This window comes from Xylocopa sonorina, chromosome 13, assembly GCF_050948175.1.
Source record: "Xylocopa sonorina isolate GNS202 chromosome 13, iyXylSono1_principal, whole genome shotgun sequence".
Taxonomy (NCBI): Eukaryota; Metazoa; Arthropoda; class Insecta; order Hymenoptera; family Apidae; genus Xylocopa; species Xylocopa sonorina.
Window position 1 is genome coordinate 2,732,808 of NC_135205.1, and position 22,139 is coordinate 2,754,946.

At 37.5% G+C, this 22,139-nt stretch overlaps 3 protein-coding genes across 5 annotated transcripts; 2 read left to right on the top strand and 1 right to left on the bottom strand.

Moving 5' to 3' along the window:
- Window positions 1-135: 135 nt before the first annotated feature.
- On the bottom strand, window positions 136-1,709 carry Mrf1 (mitochondrial translation release factor 1). The gene is made up of 2 exons (XM_076906221.1): window positions 1,338-1,709; window positions 136-1,155 (listed from the first exon to the last, which is right to left on the bottom strand). Exons 1-2 carry the CDS (start codon window positions 1,663-1,665, stop codon window positions 254-256), a joined length of 1,230 nt encoding a protein of 409 aa, XP_076762336.1. The 5' UTR covers window positions 1,666-1,709; the 3' UTR covers window positions 136-253.
- A 1,389-nt stretch (window positions 1,710-3,098) lies between these two features.
- Window positions 3,099-7,530, top strand: LOC143430240 (scm-like with four MBT domains protein 1). The gene is made up of 8 exons (XM_076906313.1): window positions 3,099-3,358; window positions 3,476-3,547; window positions 4,259-4,671; window positions 4,785-4,874; window positions 4,950-5,464; window positions 5,555-6,405; window positions 6,524-7,164; window positions 7,256-7,530. Exons 2-8 carry the CDS (start codon window positions 3,502-3,504, stop codon window positions 7,424-7,426), a joined length of 2,727 nt encoding a protein of 908 aa, XP_076762428.1. The 5' UTR covers window positions 3,099-3,358; window positions 3,476-3,501; the 3' UTR covers window positions 7,427-7,530.
- A 3,268-nt stretch (window positions 7,531-10,798) lies between these two features.
- Nrg (Neuroglian) lies at window positions 10,799-16,842 on the top strand. 3 transcript variants are annotated; one of them, XM_076906612.1, is made up of 8 exons: window positions 10,799-10,875; window positions 11,487-11,619; window positions 12,252-14,485; window positions 14,563-14,821; window positions 15,055-15,375; window positions 15,459-16,108; window positions 16,378-16,470; window positions 16,601-16,739. In XM_076906612.1, exons 1-7 carry the CDS (start codon window positions 10,821-10,823, stop codon window positions 16,467-16,469), a joined length of 3,744 nt encoding a protein of 1,247 aa, XP_076762727.1. In that variant the 5' UTR covers window positions 10,799-10,820; the 3' UTR covers window position 16,470; window positions 16,601-16,739. The 3 variants fall into 3 exon arrangements, with proteins under 3 accessions (XP_076762727.1, XP_076762728.1, XP_076762726.1); XM_076906613.1 differs by having other exon boundaries at window positions 16,381-16,470; XM_076906611.1 differs by lacking the exon at window positions 16,378-16,470 and having other exon boundaries at window positions 16,601-16,842.
- The last annotated feature ends 5,297 nt before the right edge of the window (window positions 16,843-22,139 follow it).

Below are 22,139 nucleotides of genomic sequence, written 5' to 3' on the forward strand. Positions count from 1 at the left end.
GGAATAAAAAAAGAACAAAGATCTTGTATGTTTTTCAAAATAAATAACTGAACTCTCTACTTCTTGAGCAAGACAAAAAGAGGACTAAACGATATGAGAACGAATGGCGAGATTGTCATCGTTGTATGACGAATGTTACTTGTATTACACAGAGTTTATTACAATTTGCTATGTACAATAATGGCTTGCCTATGTAAAATGAAAATCGTTTCTTATCAAAATGGCAAACGTTGAAAGAACATTTGGTGTTAATTTAATTGCTACTCTCCATCTCATCTATAATGTCCAACAAAATCTTTTGTTGCATCTCCTTGTAAAGTCTATCTTCCAGCTTTTCCAAATCTACTCCATTTGTCATGAATTCTTTTAAATTATGCATCGTACCATTTGTTATCCTATGATCGGTAACACGATCTTGATTAAAATTATACGTTCTAATTTTCTCATTCCTTAGTCTTGTCCCCATCTGCTTCTTACGCATCTTACTACTGAACGAGACTTGCTGGTCCAATTGTTCTTGGTACAGTACACTCTTCAATTTCATCAGCGCCAATTTTTTATTTTTTATCTGGGATCTATCTGATTGGCTGGTTACACTTATGCCAGTGGGTATATGAGTTATCCTAATCGCCGAGTTTGTAGTGTTTACATGCTGCCCTCCTGCACCAGATGCTTTCTTCGATTCTATTTTCAAATCTTTTTCGTTTAATTCAATATCTATATTGCTAGGTTCCGGAAGGATTGTTACAACAGCCGTACTGGTGTGCATACGACCAGACTTTTCCGTTATTGGATTCCTTTGAACTCTATGTACACCACCTTCATATTTTAACTTCCCAAAGGCTTTACTATCGGATATCAATAGAACAGCTTTTCTTAAACCACTTATCTCACTTTCAATCATCTCTATTAATTCGTAATTAAATCCTAGATAATCACAGTAACTTATATACATATTTAACAAATCTCTGGCAAACAACATAGCTTCTTGACCACCTACACCAGGCACTACTTCCAAAATAACGTTCTCATAATATTCTTTATCTAAATGTTTTAAAATAATATCCAAGATTTTTTCATCGATTTGTCCTAATTGTTGTTTATATACAGATTCCTCTTCTTGCGCAAGTTTTTTCAGTTCTTCGTTACCATTTACTAAAAACAAATTACATGTATAGTAACATTATGCAAGATATATCATTTATACATATGTAGTATAATACTTATGTAGTGTATAATACACAACGTTAAAACTAACATTACTCGACACACAATGCACTAAATGAAAAGAAAGAAATATTTGAGTCGATAACCATTTGAGCAATTAGAATACCTACCAATATCATTCAAATTTTGTATATTCTCAATTATTTGAATCTTTTCATTCAACAATAGCGGAATCTCGTGCAACTTAAGAATTTCAGAAATACCCTCTCCACATTTTTTCTCACTTTGATACGCGCTCATGAGATGGTTTAAACATTTTTTAACGCTTGCATCAGATGCTGTCAAATATCCATCCGTGCTAAGTAATTTACTGACAAATAGAGTCTTGTTATTGAGGTTAGAAAGTAACGAGCACCGCAATCGGAACACTTGAACTTTGTTCATCATACTCCCGTAATATCGACAAGCACTGAACGTGCATCCTTTTATGAAAAACATTTCTGGCTGCAAACTGCACGGCAAAATCGCATTTTATAAAAGCCACGTGCTTTCATGCAGAACTATAGACACCACTGTCAAGCACAGATTTACAACTGAAGAGAGCGACAAATCAAAATATACTATCAGTATGAAGAACATTGAGAACGTACAATCTACTCAGACGATCGTTTCAAAATAACATGTTTTTGCCAGTATTGAATTTTAAACTAAACATAAGTTAGTTACTCTAAAAATACTAAGAATCGTGCTCGAGCGTACAGCTTCGATACTGTTGGAAAATAAAAAACGTACGACGTTTCATAGTGCACGATACCTTGACTTCCCTCTATTGGTAACAACAGGTTGTATCGTCATCTCGATAGTTTTTACAATCTCAATTCAATTAAGTTTATCCTGTTGTTGTTCAACGTTTAACAAACGCGATACGCGTGCACGTTATTTTATGAGATATATTTTCGTAGCTCTAATCAAATTCGATCGTTTTATTCGTTGTAAACGCGTACTCCTTGTATACGTTCAAGAACTCTTTTTGTAACGTGTACGATATACGTTTAATTTGATAGTACAAAATTGCCGTGTGCGATTCTCGTTTGATTTAACGAATTTATATGTCAGGAAACGGATGTGTATAGGTGAGTAACAAGCATGCGAAACTGGAATGAAAAATGTGTCACGTCAATCGTATCGATTTTCTAACGCGTGTATGCTATTCATTCTTCGAATATGTCCTGTTCTCCTCTATGCAATATTACAAGTAATAATTGTACTATAGAAATGATAACTACAACCGTAGCGCACAGAAAAATATTGACATTGTTACCATTCGTGGATAAATTCAGATAAACCTTAATTGTATACATTATATGTGTCTAACAAGCACCAGACACTTTTTAATACTATCTACGATACAGATTACATCGACGAGCATCCGTTTAAGCTAAAATAACGATGATACGAAGAAAGAAATACAATCATTAAATATACGTATACAAAATTATCTGTTACATTTAGTAACTTTTTTTTAATCGAAAAATGTATCATATCAAACAGCTATAAACATGGTTTTCGTGCTACATTAAAGAGAATTAACACGTGTAATAACAAAAGCGCGTACAAAAATCCATTTATCTTCGTATTATTTTATTATTAACAGGTTTATCATTTGGGATCACGTATAGTTAGGACTCGCGAAGCTTATCGTTTAAAAGATCGATAACGCCTCGCTAGTGGCAGATGAGAAACGTGCAGCGAGCATCGAAATGAGAAATGCAATCTAACGCGATACAGAGATTGTAACTCTCGCATTGTCGAGAGCGAGACAGACGCAAGCGGACGTATAAGTTTCAATTGGGAAACATTGTTGCACGCTTATGTCAGCAGAGGCTGAGAGGGAAAAGGGTTGAAAAAAATCGCCTTAGAAACGGATAGAGGCCGCGTAGGCGGACTAGTGGCTGTTTCATGTAATACGAGCGAAGGTAATTCAAAATGTTGCCCAATTCAAAGTAGGTAGCTCTGATATTCGGGACGAATGCGCCAAGCGTACCGCGCGAGAGAGACAGCCGACAACAGAGAGAAAGATACGCACGGTAGACCAGTATAGAGCGGCACGGGCAGCTACGATTGACGATACTATTTTTCATTAAAACGAGCACCACGCAAAATTTCGAAAATAAGCGCTCACTACGAAACGGTAAGTTATAAAAATGTCGAACGGTTCACCAGGGACACCCAACGCGAAACAATAACGCGTTTGCTCCTAATTAATCGCGGCTCTAATAGAAATTGATTTTAATGTATTTATGTGCAGGCTTTATAATATAATAACGCGAAATCATGGAACCTTGCGAGAACAGATTACAAGAGAAAGTGCAGGAAGGAGGTAAGATTAAATTAATACACGTTACCGTTTGTTTAACATTCCCGTTTCTACAATGTTTATTATATAATCGTCAATGTTATTTCTATTGGAATTATGATTTTAATTATTTGGTAACCTTTTAAAAGTTTTTAAAACAGTTTCGCCTGTAATCACCGTGCTCGTTAGAAAATTATCACACGTGTCACGAAGGGTTTTCATTTACGTTTCACGTGAATTCCAAAGTTTTCGGAATTGTTTAAACGAAACGCGCAAAGAGAATTTCTTTCCTCTCGTTAATCGCATCGTCGTGATAATGACGAATCTTGCAATCTATACATACGTGGTAGCGTTAGATATATATATACTGTTGGGAAATATGTATAATTTTTTTTTTTAATTAAATGTTATTGTTCGTCACTTTACATTAGAGTAATTAATATTTCTGATAAAAATGCATTACTTTAAGAATGATAAGGAAATATATTTTTAATAAATATGTTATATTAAATATAATAGGATATTTGAATAAATAAAAAATCTATTTAATTTTTAATTCAATCTTCATTTTTTTTACAAAAATATTTTTGCTTTTCTCATATAGAGCCCCATAATTGCATTTAATTTATTAAATATGACAAAATATGATACAAGAATGTCAACATTAAAAGGATATCAACAAACTTGATGATTTGGAATAATTAATCAATTTAAAATGAAATATTAATTTTACAGAGTGTAATTTTTTCTGGCAAGACTATCTTGATGCCACAAACAGTGTTGAAGTACCACAAATTATGTTTCCACACGTGGAGTTGACACTCCAAAGTGGTATTGAAATTGGTATGGCACTTGAAGTACCAGTTCCAAAGAAGGGAGACGAAGAAAACATCAAATACTGGGTGGCTTCTATCGTTGTGGCATGTGGGCCATTATTGCGATTGCGTTACTTTGGTGGAGATGATAGATCAATGGAATTTTGGTTCAACCTTACCAAAGAGGCTGCCCATGAACTTGGGTGGTGTGTGAAAAATAATAAAAAATTAGAGCCACCCGATATTGTTCTCCAGAGATCACCAGACTGTATAGAAAAACTATCCGAGTTTTTAAAAACAGCCCGGACTGTTCCACCAGAAATGTTATCAGGGGTCAGTTGGAAACTCGTAAAAATTATTTCACAATTAAGCGCCTTTTAATTCAATTTCAATCTGTGATTTTTATTCAATTTTTATTCTAATTTTTTTTTCTTTATTGTTCTTAGGATGGTTTGAGCATAACGGAGAAAATTAAACAAGGCATGAAAGTCGAAGTTAGCGATATACTACATCCATACAAGTTATGGCTGGCTACGGTAAGCATCAGTTTATAAATTTTGTATGTTTATCTAAATTAATATTATTTTCTAATAAATGATTGATTATATTAGATTATAGAAAATGTAGGAGGACGTCTTCTGTTGAGATATGACATTCCTGGCTCTTCACGTAAAGATTTCTGGATGTTTTGTACATCGGAACACCTCCACCCTTATGGATTCGCATCTAAATCAGATCCAACTTGGTTCTTTGAACCAGCAAGTTCTATAATAAAGATGCATACGTATGAAGAATGGAAAGATCTATTGGAGTCTACTCCAAAAACATATGACCTTCCGGAGGAATTATTTAATAACACTATAGAACATCCGAAGCATGAGTTCAAAGTTGGCATGAAATTAGAAGCATTAAGTCCAATCGATCAGATAAAAATTTGTCCAGCTACTGTCATAAAAGTATTTGATGACACTTACTTCCTTGTGCATATTGATACGTATGATGAAGTATCAAAAGGAATGGATATTGACAAATCTATGGATAACAGTACAGAGAAAAATACTTTACTTTGCGTGGCTGGTCATCCATATATTTTTCCTATTGGATGGGCTAAAAAGCATGACATTAAGTAAGCATAATTAAATTTCTATTTTTATTACTAGTCAAAGCATTTACATTATCCGATATTTATATTGTCTAATGTTTTAATTTCATTCAGAATTGTACATCCGAATGGTTGGATTCTAAAGGAAGACGAATTCGATTGGGACGAATATTTGAAAGATACTCAGGCAACTGCTGCTGACGAAATATTATTCCCTGAAAGGCAAAGTGCTATCGACGCAGGTTTTGAATGTGGTATGCGATTAGAGGCGGTTGACCCCGAACGCGAGAATGTTATATGCGCAGCGCATATTACAAAAATTGTTGACAATCTACTGTGGTTAAAATTAGATAATTATGAAAGTACGAAACCAGAACATATAGTTGATATGCATTCTCTACAAATATTCCCTGTTGGTTGGTGTGAATCAAATCATTATCCATTGAAACCACCAAAAGATTATACGGAAGTCTGTAAACAACTGCAAATGCCTGAGAAAGAGGAAAAGAAAACTAACATTCTAGATATCCCAATATCTGAACCTCGCTCTTCGTTATGGTGTCCAAAGATATACTTTAATTATCGTTGTTTTACTGGCCCAATGATTTCCAAAGGGAAATTAGCAACCCTTCCGAAAGCAGTAGGACCTGGCCCCGTAATTTTAGTTATGAGAGAAGTACTTTCGATGATCGTATCCGTGGGATACAGAAGCGCACGAATATTAAAGGTGCTTCAATGTGATTCCAAACCAGATCCTGGATATCATTTGGAAGTTCTGAAAGCAAAGCATAAAAACAACACGTATCGTGCGAGTGTTGCTGTGGTCACATCCGGAGATATGGTGGCCGACTTTTGTAGAAATATTTGCAAGAAATTAATGGTATGTCCAAACTTGTTTGGTCCATTGTACGTGCCAGAAAACGAGTGTCCGGATAAGTGTCACAAAACGTCTAAAACGAAATTCAGTAAGTGTTAGTTTAATTATGTTCTGCAAAAATAAACTTTGTTACTTTTCTCCGCAATTTGTAGTTCATTTAATCCGCATTCTTAGAATTAGTATTAAGTAAAGTCTCACTTCAACAGCATCCGTAGGCACCGGACGAAGAGGTAAACCGAAGGGTTACACAAGCATTATGGTACAAAAACCGAAACCGTGGGGTGGCAGGCGAAAAAGGAGACGCGGTAGATGGGCGAACAGAGAAAAAGAGTCCCACGAGGAGTTCGAGCACGAAGACGAGATGCCGTTCATGTCGTTAGATTTAGCGAAACATGTATCAGGAATCGAAGAATCGCTTGATGGAAGACCGCCACTATCTGAGATAGATATCATGATCCAGAAAGGTCTAGAGAAAGGTGAAAAGTCGGACGAATTTAAAACCGAGCCCCCTTCTAGCAATGCATCTGATGATTCTGGAAGTTCATTTAACGATAACCGGAAAACTAAAGACGGTGGAAGTCCCAGTAGTATGAATAACAAACGATCGAAGTTTAGTCAAAGCTCTGCTGTTACTAGGGCAAGCAAGAGAGAACGAGATTGGGACACGAGTATCGAATCCGATGGTTCAGATGGAGAATCAGAATACGTGAGAATGCAGAAGAAACAAAGGCGGCCGAAGACGCGGAAACTTGACTCGAATCCGTTATTCTGGAGCGTGGACGATGTCTTTAGATACTTGAGAAAAACGAATGATTGCAAAGATCTTGCGTATCGGGTGAAACAAGAGGTAACAAGCTCTGTATACAAGTTATATAGCATACTAATATACATAATCATACTCGTACGAACATATTCCGTTAATTTATTTTGTTTCACAGGAAATTGATGGATTAGCATTTTTACTATTGAATTTACCGTCTCTCACGCAACACATGAAATTGCGAACAAGTTTAGCGATGAAACTTTGTCGTCACGTCGAGCAAGTTAAAGTCACATTCTTTCTACGACATATAAATGAAGTAGAACCAGAACAGTATCAAATTGTATAATTTTAATAATTAGGAATTCAATTTATTATATTATTTATATAGTGTAATATAATGTATCATGGGAGGGCAAGCTTTGAGATGTTTGTTGTATAAATAATAGCAAAGTGTATGACTCCTTCAAGTTCTTAATTTATACAAAAATGCAAGACTGCATTACTTTTAAATGGACATATTATTGTATATTTAATTATGATTTTGTACATTTAAATTATTATTGTTATTACATTATGTTCTTATTTTTTATGAAATTATATTTTACTTATTAGATTTATTAATTAGAAAGGCACGCAAAATATTAAGGCACGTTCTTAATTTTCAAATTGTACAAAAATTTGTATAAAAAAAAAATCTAAATCGCGGAATTTTCTTGTATCGTTAATCTTGCCGTTATTAATGTTTACATAGTACAAACTCGTTAAACTTTTATTTTGTAAATTAACAATAAAGCAATAAATTTACAATTGCAAGAAACCCCCGCCCCGCTATATCGACCCGGAATACACGTTTCTAAATTGTCCTTTTTGCTTGGCTCGAATCTAAATTTGCGACAACGCTCTTGCACGTTCTACTATACACGAATACTGTAGTTTCTGATGCTCTGCCAAATTATTCACACTGCGGATAGAATGTCAAACAAGAATTACGGCTGAAAAAATTATTAAACATCGCCTCGTCCGACATGGACGTGCGTAGCTGTGCCTTATACATGCATTTTCATCCCCTCGCTATCGCGTTGCATATATTTTAACCTACTACTTATACAAATGTGCTCGTTACTTGTGTCACGAAAATATTATCGTTACGACCTCTTCGAAACGCGCTTAAGAAAAATTTGTATAATTATTCCAAGCGCAACGAGTATCACGTAACTTTCGATAACTGAGGTGAACGTGATTAACGGGACGGACGTGTTGAAGAATGGAATGAAAGGGATATGATATTCCGTACAAGCATCGACTTATTTAGCATCCAGCACGTCCCGTAGAACGCATTCTCTCTTTGCGCACGGTCTATTAATTATCGCCAAAAGAAACAGCGCCATTATGTTGCTTGGTAAGCGGTTCTCGTTGATCCTCTATGTGTGGTCCGACCCTATACGAAAACCAAATATGCTTACTCGCACGTAATTCTTAATACAATTTGTATTCAAAGTAAGCGACACTGTACTTCGCGCAGTTTAGCCCCTTTCGATATAACAAGTTTGTTATTCCATATGAATAAGCATACAACCCACAGCATACAGCTTGGCCTATATTTTTATATCGAGCTTCCGATCGAAAGTTTCAATTTATACGAACGTATTTCTTATCGCAGACGTTCGCTATTGGTTTCCTTCGAAACTACGATATATGGTGTAGGCATCGATACGTGCAGTTTATCTTGTTACAATATTTGTCTCTCCGTCACGAGTATCGTACCTTAAGACGCATTCTATTTTTTTATCATTATTCTAGGAAATAATTGCACCTTGCAATAACTTCCCTGCCTGGTTCGAAACATTAATCACAACTTATCTAAATTAAACAACAAAATATTGATTTTCAGATTTCTTTAGTATATGTAATAATAGAGAAATGGGTTCGATGTATACGAACCTAAAGTTTGAAAACCGTTGCATATAACCTATTTAAAGGGTCGACGGAAATCTGATGGCTCACGTAACAACGCGTTCTCTACCCCCGTCCGGCGTGCATCAATTCTAAAATGTATATCACTTCCCCCTTTTTGCAAAGTGTACGCAGCTGCACTTTAGGATCCTATACATAGAGTTACGTTTACTTAAGGGGGGCGCGCCTTTTTCGAATCTGCCGCGACAGATAGCTTCGATCTGTCTTGACCGTTATTGGCCAGGGTACGCTCGCTCCTCTAAAGGAACGCTCACACAGCACAGTCGAACCAATCGATAAAGGAATTTCTATAAAAAAATTACCGCGCGATTGGTTGACATTACTCTCGACGCGGTATTACCACCAATCGTCTAGTAGATATTCATTTTCTCGCTCGAAGTTCAGTATTTATAGCAGTCTGGCAGCGAATTGAATAACGTCGAGTCTTCTCGCGGAATCACATCCGTGTGAGCGACCCGTAAAGATCAGCGCGGACAGAGTGGTGTGAATCGATGTGCCCGGGACACTGGGTGGGGATCGAGGCCGCGATACATGTAACGTGCACATCTACACTAGTACAGTACCGTACGGTGCGTTACGTGTGCGAGTCAGTGGTTGTTCGATGATGCCTTGGTGATGATGGAATTTTAACATTCGAACGCGTCCGAAAAAAACGTCGAGACAGGTGAGTTACCAATTACCGCGTAACGAAATGTTTCTTAGTGGACGCACTTCGTGGTGTCGGTTCTTAATGCGTGATAGAAGCGAACGAGGCGACGGCGATCGATGTTGGTCCGCGGGTGTGCCCGTTTGCCCAGCCCCGTGTGTTCCCTTTTTCCCTTTTGGTCCCCATGGGAAATCCGTTTCCTAACTAACGCTCGATCGATCGCAACTTCCTCCAAGCGTCTCGTGAACCAGGTAAACATGCCCAAGGTGGAGGTGAGCGAGTAAAACGGCGGTAAAATATCTGTCGGCGATGTTGTGATTTCGAAGGACAACTACGGTGAGATCATCGTGACACCATCACCTGTTTCGACGATCGTGCGCGATCCGAAAGCGAGAACTCTGTTACGCGTACTCATTCAGCTTCGCATGGTTTCACTCGAAAAGGACATAATACGCCGCAGTGCGTACGAAAATCTGCTACACGCACTCGCTCAATTGACACATGTCTAATCTTCTTATATAGTTGGTCCGTTTTTTTTGTTTGCTGCAGTGAGAGAAAGAGGGAGAGAGAGAGAGTACGCCCATTTTTCACGTCTCCATTGGCAACTGTCCGCCGCGTAACATTTTCCCGTGGTATTTGAAAATTTCGTTGCGGTCATTCATCGACAGGCGAGCTAAATCATTCTGGCGATTGTACGTGTTCGTTTTGACATTCCTGTGGTACTTGTACACGCGCGTGTATAAGGTGGTTCAGATATATCTGGCTCGCAATGAGCGTGTACCAAAAATGTCCCATGTATGAATGCGGATAATATTTGCTAAGTCTGACGCGATGATTTCAATTTACCGGATTCGTTTGAATCGGCGAAGGTTAAAATGGATTAAGCTATTGAATATTTCAATTTATAATCTTAATCGCTTAAGTGCCGGTTTAAATGAAATTTGAAATTTAAATCTCGCTGCGTGTATGTTACGTTTCTATTCTTGTTTGATAGATTTAATCGATTTCGATGGAGTATTTTGTTTTCTTTTTGTTTCGATAATTTTGTCGACGATGTTTGCGCTGAGAAATAAAATTGGCATCGTGTTCCATTTCCAGGTAAAGAAAATACCGGCCGATCATGAAGTTCATCTTGTGTATCACCTCAACGCTGTTACTGCAGGCATCGGCTCTAAGTGAGTGCAATTCCGTCGTCACCGTTTTATATCGGTCACAATAATAAATTCGAAGTAATACTTGTTAAGGCCAATCAGTTTTCATGACAACAATCTGTGATTTTTAATTATAGTCCATATCCTGGATATCTTAGGAGGTGAAACAGTAGCAAATGCCAGATACATAGTTGTCTTAGAAAAGTAATAGTTCCTTTTATTATAGGAAATTATATCATATTGTTGAAAAATTGAAATGGAAAAAACGTTTGCTTGCTTTCACTTGCTGCTGTAAGAATTTTTCAACTAGGTGAACGTAACTTAATGCAATTATAACGTATTGAATTAAGAGATTACAGTATTGTAGAATGGCATTTCGATTTCCCTACATTCCTTATATTCCAAGATATTCTAATATGTATCTCGATTTCATTCGGTAGCCACACATTGAAGAAGCTTCCTTAATTTTTTAGTTTTATTCGTACACAATTATATTAGACATCGATATAAGCGTAAAAATTAAAATGAAACGTTTATTTTACCATTGCATAGCGTATATTTTGTTACACGTGTATGCCAGGTTATTTCACAATGTGTATTGCTAATGCAAATTTGTCATTTGTATCTTCTATTAGTCCAATCACCACCACGGATATCCAAACAACCCCCGACAGATGAGCAGTTGTTTCAAGTGGCTCAAGCGAAGATTAATGAGAATGACAAACCATTTTTAATTGAATGCGAAGCTGAAGGAGAACCTGCTCCGAGGTAAAGTAGATTTCATTGAAAACTGAATAAAAAGCATATTATTTCATTATCATTTTATTAATTTGTAAATAACAATATTTTCAATCTTCCTAAAAGACAACTAATTACGTTAATTTACTGTCGATAGTATTAATAGGAAAGCAACAATCTCTCACAAAGAAGTAATCACTGGCTAATGCAATGTTTAAGAGAACATTTACTAAGAAAATTTCATTCATGTAGTTTCATTGCACTCACATTTAAGTGCGCCATCTCTATCCTGCAAAGAAGCCTGAGTAACTGGTCTTAATTACCAGGATGACCTCATAGCCTTAGGGGGGTATAAAGTTACCAGTACTGATAAAGATACCTTACTTGTGGTGTGAATTGTAGATAGATGGGAGTGGTCTGGCAGTAATGTTGAAGGAAAATAGAAAACATGATTACTGCAAGACTATTTATTTTCATCTTTTCATCATCAGCATTATTTTTAGAATTTCATGATCAACCTATTCTTAGAATTATTATTCAATATGATTTTTTTGTGATTAGTTGTAAGAATTGATATTTGACATTAAATCTAAAATACAATTATTACACCGAATAATTGTTACATTTTCTAAATATAAATTGTATTTATTAATTTCATTCAGGTATCGTTGGATTAAAAATGGGAAAAACTTTGAATGGCCAGCATATGACGATCGTATATCTCAACAACCTGGTAGAGGTACTCTGGTGATTGCAAGACCACGAGATGAGGACTTAGGCCAGTACCAGTGCTTCGCAGAGAATGAATGGGGAATAGCGACATCGAATTCGGTTTTCGTTAGAAAGGCTGAATTGAACTCGTTCAAAGATGAGAATCCTATAACCCTAGATGCGAGCGAAGGGCAGCCTTTCAAATTGACTTGTCAACCACCGGACGGTTGGCCAAAACCAAATGTATACTGGTTGATTCAGGACATCACCGGTGGCATCAAATCGATAAATAATTCCCGGATGACCTTAGATCCAGAAGGAAACCTTTGGTTCAGCAATGTCACAAGGAACGATGCTTCTGATGATTTTTATTACGCGTGCGCCGCTACATCCATGTTCAAGAATGAATACAAATTGGGTAACAAGGTTCTGTTGAACGTTATTTCGTCGGGGATGTCAGCTAGTCAAAATAAACATGCTCCTGTCATGCAATACGTTAGCAGGAAAAATGAAGTTGCCCTGCGAGGTAAAAAAATTGAGCTGTACTGTATATTTGGTGGAACACCACTGCCGCAGATAGTGTGGAGTAAAAATGGCGAAGTAATTAGAACGAACGATAGGATAATGCAAGGGAATTATGGTAAATCTTTGATAATAAAACATGTCAATTTCAAAGACGAAGGAACGTATTCATGCGAGGCGTCGAATGGAGTGGGCGACGCGAAGTCGTATTCTATTAAATTACAAGTGATGGCTGTACCGTTTTTCACTATTGAACCTGAGTTTAAAAATGCAGCTGAGGATGAGACTGTCGAATTCAAATGCGCAGCTGATGGTGTACCTGTTCCCGAAATAAAATGGATTCATAATGGTAAACCGATATCAGAGGCTCCACCCAATCCTCGCAGAAAAATTACAGCCAACTCGATAATTATCGAAAAGTTAACTAAAAAAGATACTGGAAATTACGGCTGCAATGCGACAAATTCATTGGGTTACGTATACAAGGACGTGTACGTGAACGTTTTAGCCTTAGAACCTGAAATTACACAACCGCCAGCCGATATTGCCACAGTTGACGGTAAAACTGTGAGGATTACTTGCCGTGTATTTGGAGCGCCGAAGCCGGAAGTGAAATGGGTTCGAAATGGACAAGAACTGACTGGAGGTCGATACAAGACATTAGATTCGGGTGACTTAGAAATTGAGAACGTAATATTCTTGGACGCAGGCACCTATACATGCCATGCGTCCAATAAATTGGGCAAAGTAGAAGCTTCTGGTGATCTAGTCGTGAAGGAGCACACAAGAATCACAGATGAACCAGAGGATTACGAAGTATCCGCTGGTTCAACCGCGACATTTAGATGTAACGCGGTGACGGATTCCAGTTTGGAACTTATGATTGATTGGCTGTGCAATGGCGTGCCCATCGATTTTGAAGCGGAACCACGATTCATACGCAGTACTGATTACTCCTTAATGATCACAAAAACGACTGAATTAGATTCCGGTACTTACACGTGTGTTGCTCGCACCGAATTGGACGAGGCTAAAGCGCAAGCCACGTTGATCGTACAGGACGTACCAAATCCACCAGAATTAACCAAGGTTACCTGTAGAGCGAGCGATGCTTCCGTTGAATGGACCCCTATGGGCGATAATAGAGCTCCAATTTTAAGATACACCATTCAGTATAACACCACTTTTACGCCAGATACGTGGGAAATATTAGAAGATTCTGTACCATCTACTGTACAAACGTACACTGTCCCGATGTCACCGTGGGCTAACTATACTTTCCGTGTATTGGCATGGAATAAAATTGGACCGTCATTACCGTCACCGCATAGCGACGTATGCACCACGTTGCCAGACATCCCTTACAAGAATCCTGACAACGTTATGGGCAAAGGAACAACTCCTCAAAATCTTGTTATATCTTGGACGGTAATGTCGCAAATAGAGCATAACGCACCCAAATTCATGTATAGAGTGTACTATAGGCGAGATATACCAGGAGAAAAATGGACTATAGAAGATATAACCGATTGGAAGAAGAATAGCTTGCTTGTGGATAATCAACCTACCTATCAGAGATATAAAATTAAAGTAGTGGCTATTAACGCGAAAGGGGAGTGTAAAGTTGCGCCTGATGAAGTGATAGGGTATTCTGGAGAAGATGGTTCGTTGAATTCATTAGATTCATAATTAAATATTCATTAGGATAAATCTACTTGAAAACTCCCTTAAATGTTACAGTACCGTTGCAAGCACCCAGTAACTTTACATTGAATCAAGTAAAGTCAAGTACAAGTGCACAATTCTCATGGAATCCAGTTCCTGAAGAGTCCGTACGTGGCGAGTTACAAGGATACAAAATACAAACGTGGACAGAAAAGGATGGTGAAAAGGGAATGCGAGAAATCGATATAAGAGGTGGTAACAGGACCCATGCATTGGTTACCAAATTTGTCCCGTTCAGCAAGAACTATGTTAGGATACTAGCATATAACGGCCGGTAATGGACGTTAAAAAAGCAATTTATAAGCTTTAACTTTCTCGAATATAGAATATTTTTAAACGTATCACAATATCTTGAAATTATTTTACTATATTTAATTTTAAAGTTAAAAAGAAGCATACAAAAATAACATAAAGTATCTGTTCTTTATTTTGTGTACTGTTCTACTTTAGAAAATGATAATATATGCGTGTAACATTATTTATATCGTTAACTTCTTTTTTCATCAGGTACGTTGGTCCAGCTTCTGAAATTCTAAGCTTTGATACACCAGAAGGCGTCCCAGGAACAGTTCTTAGTCTTGAAGCATTCCCTATGGGTTCGAATGCATTATTCTTAGTATGGACGAAGCCAGCAGAACCAAATGGTATCCTGACTGGATATAGAATATACTATGAACTCGTAAATGGAACCAGATTAGGACCGTTGCTGGAAAGAAAGCCACATATAACAGACCCAGAAAGTACCAGTGCAAAATTGGCCGCATTAGCGCCTGATACAAAGTACCGTGTGCATATCCGGGCAACAACAAAGGTTGGCGAAGGAAACGAGTATGTAGTATAGTTTAGTAATTTATCTTATTTTATTTCATTTCACTTTCTTTTTAAACAATATGCTTTTCACGTTCGTTTAGCTACTTCATCGAACAAAAAACACGCACGTCTCTAAAACCTGACGTACCCCAATTTACTTGGGAAGCTATCCCAAAAGAAAACGGATATTCGAACGTAAAGATTACCTGGCAACTAAATCTTAATGGGAATCCGGGAAGTCACTTTTTCGTAAAGTACAAGCTTAAGGGCGAAACGATAGATATGGAAAGCGAGCCAGAATTTCAGACGAACACAATCTATATTCGCGGGCTTCAAAGCGGCGAAGTGTACGTGATGTCTGTCGTTGCAGTCGACGGCAACTATTACACAGAAAGCGAGCCGCAGGAAGTCGAAACGAGCAGCGAAGGACCTATCATTCAGCCTAAAGAGAACGTTGCTACTGCTGGATGGTTTATAGGGATGATGCTGGCGATTGCCTTCCTTCTTTTGGTACTTATAATCGTGTGCGTCATCAAACGCAATAGAGGTGGGAAATATGCTGTGCACGAAAGAGAGCTGGCTGCTGGCCGCGGCGATTATCCGGACGAAGGCGGTTTCCACGAGTATTCACAACCTTTGGACACGAAATCAGCAGGTGGTCGAGCGTCTCTGGCGTCCTCGTCTCATCAAGATGGAAAGCATCCTGAATCTGACACGGATTCTATGGCGGAATATGGAGAGGGAGATACAGGTCAGTTTAAAATACAATGACGGCCTCTGTATATTAAGTTAATAGGCTAACAAGGCGGTTCAGGTATGTATTATTAGATTCAAGTAGGATACGTAGCACAATTCTCACACGTTTAAATGCTAATGATAGCATGAATACAAATATTTCGTTTCCGTTTTATACGCATCCTGAATAGAATAGAATATTTATTTTCTATATTTTGGCACCTTAATTTATGTTACGTTTTTTATGTCCGATTTTATTTTGCTTTATTGCTCGACTTAATGCAGAAGGTATGAACGAGGATGGCTCATTCATTGGTCAGTATGGTCGACATCGTAAACAGGAACCAAATTCACAAGCATTTGCCACGTTAGTTTAAGGTAGGTAATATGACGCATTCAAAAAAAAAAGCGGATCGCCGTATCAATGATTCACGTTCGGTTCTTCTTTATTTTTTTTTTTTTCGTAATTTCGAATACAAAGTGAATGGCAATCATCATTCTGTTCAAGGACGTTTCACGGAAGACGGATCTTTCATTGGACAATACGGTCCTAAAGGTAGACCGGAAGAAACACCGCCCATTCCAAGCGGCACTATGGCCACATATGTGTAACCACTACATTATCTCATTCAAGCCGCATAAGAAATTGTTTTTTTTTTTCATCAGAGGTAAGGTTTCCAAATCCTTACTAGCCGCAGCAGCTCTGCTATGCACCTTGCGCTGGGCGCAACGTCCAACACTATACTGCCAATTAGATTTTGGTTTTGGGTTTTATAGTTTACATAGAAAGATATGTAAATGTTTCTAGCTGTATGAGGAAAAAACTGTACCGAGTCGTGCACAACGTTTGTGCATTTGTGTCATTTGAAAGGAAGTTCGTCTCAAATCTCAGATATGCGTTATATACTCGAATATTTCAGTAATCTCTAATGTTTCGACAAAAGATTGATCTTTGATAACAATTTGATCCAGATGATCACGTGTGTTACGTAAGTAAAATTCGTTAGTCGGTTAAAAATAATTCACAAGTAATGAATTTGTTAACGATCTTTAACTAATTATAAAACCCAAAGACGATAGGTGTCTCATAGCGTGCAAGCTATTTATTGACATAATATAGTAGGAAGTAATCTAGCATCGACCGTAACACATTTGACAAGGCCAGATTGAAGATTGACACTTTCTAATTATCACAGGGTATACGAGAGTTATGTTTATATTATTCTATGTATGGCATAAATGAGAAAATGAGGTACTTTTAAGGCTGCATATAGGATCACGTCTTTCAGATGAAGATAATCAGTATCTATAATTCGTATTACCCAATATTAGTTAATACGCGACAGAGATTGGTGTTACTTATATGCAATCTTGAAAACGGAAGGAATTACATCGAGCATAGTGTCTGCAATCTGGCCTCGACTGAATCTAATTTTAATTAAAAGAAGAAGAAGAAGAAGAAGAAGAAAAGGAAAAAGGAAAAGGTTGTTCTAAGGACATTTAGATGCAATCAATTTTTACTCTGCCGACAGAGGGCCAAATATAACAAATCAGTGACTATCTACAATTATTGTGCACGTGCACTTTCATTAACGATACACAAACGAAAAAAATATATGAAAGATATTATTATTATTATTACTACTACTATGATATATTAAAAAGAACAATGTACATGCACTATAGTAGTTTAAAAGAAAAAAATGTCACATGGCCTCTAATTGTTGCTTTTTGTATGTGAAACGTGCTTTAGCTGAGAACGAAAGTCCCTTTTATTCTTATCAAATGTTTACTTTACTTTTGGTAATTTTATTATAATCCAATGAATATATAGGATATTATTTAATATATTAAAAAGAAGAAATATTGAATATATAGAGACGTATATTGATTATTAATTAAAATTAGAGTTAAAATGCGATCAGCGCAGCTATTATTACGTTTTAGTGTATGAAATGTTATTTACGAGAATGATAGAAACTTCGTTAATTTCTCTGAGGATAAATGTAATTATTTTTTTTATTTACTGTATTAAGTTAGCATATTCAATGCAATGTACAGGTTGTCTGCAAAAGTGTCGTGAGCAAATATATCAGGTACAAAAATAAAAAAAAGGTACAAAATATAGAATACTTACAATACATGTGCGCGTAAAGTTCGTAAAAATCTATATGATACTGGTCAAAAATGATGTACACGATCTACGAAACTGAAAATTGAAACAAATAGTGATTATTCTTCCGAGTTACCCTCTAAAAATTGTTTGCAAACCCGATTTTTACAAGTAAAAGTGTTCATAATCACGATGAAGAGATTCACATAGAGTTCCCATTTATATTTGTCAGGGTCTTTTTTGCCGATTATCCTGTACAAATGACTTGGACGTCACGTAATTTTTACGAACTCTATATATAAATATAAATAAATATAGACGTCTACAAAAAAAGAAATGTATTGTAAATTGAAGGAAACAATAATTTATTGTAAAGATACTGAGGTAAATAAAAGAACGCAGAGACACGTATATGTAATATATTAAAAGCGTCATTAATCATAAACTTATATTAAATTATATATTTGCCAGGATAAGTATCCGACGTCCAAGTCAATATTGTAGACGTACGCAATTACGTTTCAATGTATTTTTCTAATCGTACTATCTTCTGTATATTTTCAAACTTATATCCGGCGAATCGTATCCTTTCAGGTTTAATTATCTGATTGGTTGATACACGTACATAGTAACTTATGTGAACTTCCAATACTTTGGTACGCGTAAATGGTGTTTTGATACTTTTAATATATTTTGATACTTTTTATTTCTTTATTTCATTTGTTATATATAGGGAGAATTTCTTTTTTTTTGTACTCACGATAGAGACGTAAGTATTTAGCACGAATTATTCGTGTGTTGGATCTGATTATTTGTATAATTGTACCAACAGTTTTATTTATAGCGTCGAAGAGAAGAAACACCGTGTTAGCGCAGTGAGCACAAATTTATATTAAAAAGAAAATAACGCGATATATACGAGATTTTCTACGGAACAGTGTTCATTTTACAACGACAGGACAGCACATGTTATACATACAAAACAGCTATATCAAAAATAAACAAGAGAAAGAATGCATACGCCCGTTTAAACATGTGCGCACCTATCGTGCTAACTTTTCATTGTACATTACCTTATTACTATTAAGATACTAATGCGTTTTCCGATGGAAAGACGCATAAAAACGCCACGCAATCAGCAGCTTGTTTTCATGCGTATTTCTGACGGTGTCGTCGTTTCAATATTTTTTCTACGGAGTAGAGTTTTTGCAGAGTTTAGCAATCTGGTTAAAGGGTTCTTTCATCTCGACAGTAGTGCAACAGAGATTGAGAGTGTACCGCATTGCGTTAAGACATGTTATGTAAAAATTTCAAAAGCGAGTTCGCCTTGTGTTCGACCGTTTCATCTGCGATAACGCGCATTCCAATGCCTGTATAACATCTCCCATGTCAATAAAGAGAAGAATAAATTACAAACAATAAATAAATAAATCAAAATCAATAAAACGAAATGAATATTTACATCTTCGATCACCCGAGTTCTCATCATTCTGCTCTCTGCGAAATACTCAATGCCTTCCACTGAATATGAAAATGGTCTCGGCTAAAAAATTTGCGATTATGAACAATAATACAATAGATGATTAAATAAAAATCTATAAAAGGTGAACAAGATCAATTTACTATCAAGCTCTCATCGTTTTCCTTTGCGCGAAACTTCTGGCATCTTCCAAGCCAAAGCTTACAATCAGCAAACAGCACGAAACACATAGGTCAAGTTATTTAAAGAAAGAAACTGAAGATTAATCTTCAACTATCAACTATATATAGCTCTTTCAACATTTTCTCCTGCGTGAAACTTCCAGTCTCCCATCGAGGACAGAAATGGCCCAAACCAAAGCCAAAATCACAGAAAATGACAATCTGTCAAAATGTTCGATTTCCCCTACCGAGGGTCAAAGAAAGTTCGGATAAAGGAAACAACGACCGGTGGACCCCCTGCGGTTTCACCAAAGTCCTTGTTACATCGTCCTCGAAGTAACAGTGTGGCCTGCATGCGTTCCACGGGAGCGCATTCAGTTCTCTCAAGCAAAAGCCTGTGCGGACAGAAGTCGAACGAGATGTGACCGATAATGTAATTATGCGGGACAGGTTTTTTGTGCCTGTACACTAACTTGATCTCTCGTGAGTCGTTCTCATCTTTTTTCTACCTGTGTTTCTTATTCTCTTTCACATTATCCACCGTCAACGTTACCTTTTTCCATCCCTTTCCCACGTTTCCCTCGTCCCTGTTTGAACATTTCTTTTCAGCTACCCTGTATAAGCGCTCTTTCCATCCCTCTTTCCAAATTTTCCTACTTTCATCGATCTGTTTCGTCGCTAATCCCACTTCCAGAATATTTCTCCCTCTCTCTCCCTCTCCCTCTTCCTTTCCCTCTACTCCTCTCTGTCTTTGTTATACGTATCGAGTTCTTTAATAGTGGGAAGAGGGCAGCGAGGAAGGACGAAACGGGAAGGCTGAAACGCGTAGCACGTTCTGACCGCCGCCGCCGTTAGCTATACTTACATGCATCGATGTTAGCGCCTGGCTGCCTGCTGGAGGAGTCGAATACACCCGTGTGGGAGCCGAGGTCGTGTGCATCTGTGTCCTGCGGGAGAGAAGAAGGTAACGTTTATGCGTATGCAACAAAGGAGTGGATACGGGTTGTACACGCTGATCTTGTTGCAAGGTAAGAGTTACAGCGATAAGTAGGTATATATTGGCGTGCACCGGACGAAAGTATATATAAGTTGCCCTATAGTATCTCGACTCTTGCAATAAAAGGAAAGCACAAAATTGCTATAACAACCGACTGAGAAAGAAATGTAGTTTTATCACATTGCCTCTGGCGACTTCGTTTTCCCCTATTAAACTTCAAACCTTTAGTCATTATTTCATAACGGTCTATATAATTTCTTCACAATGGCCACAGATTGTAGCGATTAATTAGATGCAGTTAATATATTTTAGCTAAGTAGTATAACGTTACTTCGAGAAAGTTAGCCTGAGTGTAATATAAACGATGTAAACACGTATATGCAACTCATGTTTAAACGCATATTGCATTCCTGCAAAGAGAGACAGATAAAAAGTCGTTTAGCGAATGAATTTCTCCGCTTGCATTAATTCATCCGTCAGGAAAAATTCAAAGTTCAATTATTCCAAGGCAAAAAGGCGCGGAAAGGCAACGCCTTCCGATGCAATCTGTTCTTTACAATTAGCCAGCGTGATTAATCACCGAGTCTACTTTGCAAGCCCGATCTACCGATCTCCTTCGGTTAATGCGGCTCGAAATCGGCTGGCAGATGGACATTTAAAAACCCGTGGACGGTTATATACTATACACGATTTTGCGTAATGTCCCGGCGTGTACGACTCTCGGGTGGCTCGTAGCGAATCCAATTAGGTTTGCGACGGTCAGACAAAAAACGTTCGATCGGGAATAAACCGGCACCGGTCGCCCCTCACGGGGCCGGCCCTCGAAGACTCGGCTTCCCTGTTCGTGAGCCGCGTATAATATACGTTCGAATCAATTGTACGTTGCGTTGCGGTATCGAGCGAAACGGCCTCTCTTTAGCTGCGTCGATAATATACAGCGCGACTTCCTCGTGCCACGGATTATCGAATATCCTCTAATTTCGCTTAGCCATTGCAGCCACACGGCGTGTATTCCTGCCCCTAAAAGTTGACGACCCGATGGGGGGCTTCGATATCCGTGAAATCGCTTATCCCTGACATCACCTTTACCTCCAGCTCGCCACTTAAGATGCATAGGAACGATAAGAAACTGCAACAACTTCAATCTGCAACAATTACCATATGTACAGTATCGAAGGTAGTTTATGTTAAGCAAACGTTGAACGTTATCGCATATTGATAGTATTAAGGAAATATCATCAACTAGAGAGTGATGTAATAAATGTATCGAGTATTATACGTATTATTAGTCGCATA

Coding starts and splice junctions, on each gene's coding strand:
- Mrf1 (XM_076906221.1), bottom strand. CDS start 1,665: ATGTTTTTCATAAAAGGATGCACGTTCAGTGCTTGTCGATATTACGGG. Junction 1,156..1,337: donor ACAAAATTTGAATGATATTG/GTAGGTATTCTA, acceptor ATTTGTTTTTAG/TAAATGGTAACGAAGAACTG.
- LOC143430240 (XM_076906313.1), top strand. CDS start 3,502: ATGGAACCTTGCGAGAACAGATTACAAGAGAAAGTGCAGGAAGGAG. Junction 3,548..4,258: donor AGAGAAAGTGCAGGAAGGAG/GTAAGATTAAAT, acceptor TTAATTTTACAG/AGTGTAATTTTTTCTGGCAA. Junction 4,875..4,949: donor ACAAGTTATGGCTGGCTACG/GTAAGCATCAGT, acceptor TGATTATATTAG/ATTATAGAAAATGTAGGAGG.
- Nrg (XM_076906611.1), top strand. CDS start 10,821: ATGAAGTTCATCTTGTGTATCACCTCAACGCTGTTACTGCAGGCATCG. Junction 10,876..11,486: donor ACTGCAGGCATCGGCTCTAA/GTGAGTGCAATT, acceptor ATCTTCTATTAG/TCCAATCACCACCACGGATA. Junction 14,822..15,054: donor ATACTAGCATATAACGGCCG/GTAATGGACGTT, acceptor TTTTTTCATCAG/GTACGTTGGTCCAGCTTCTG.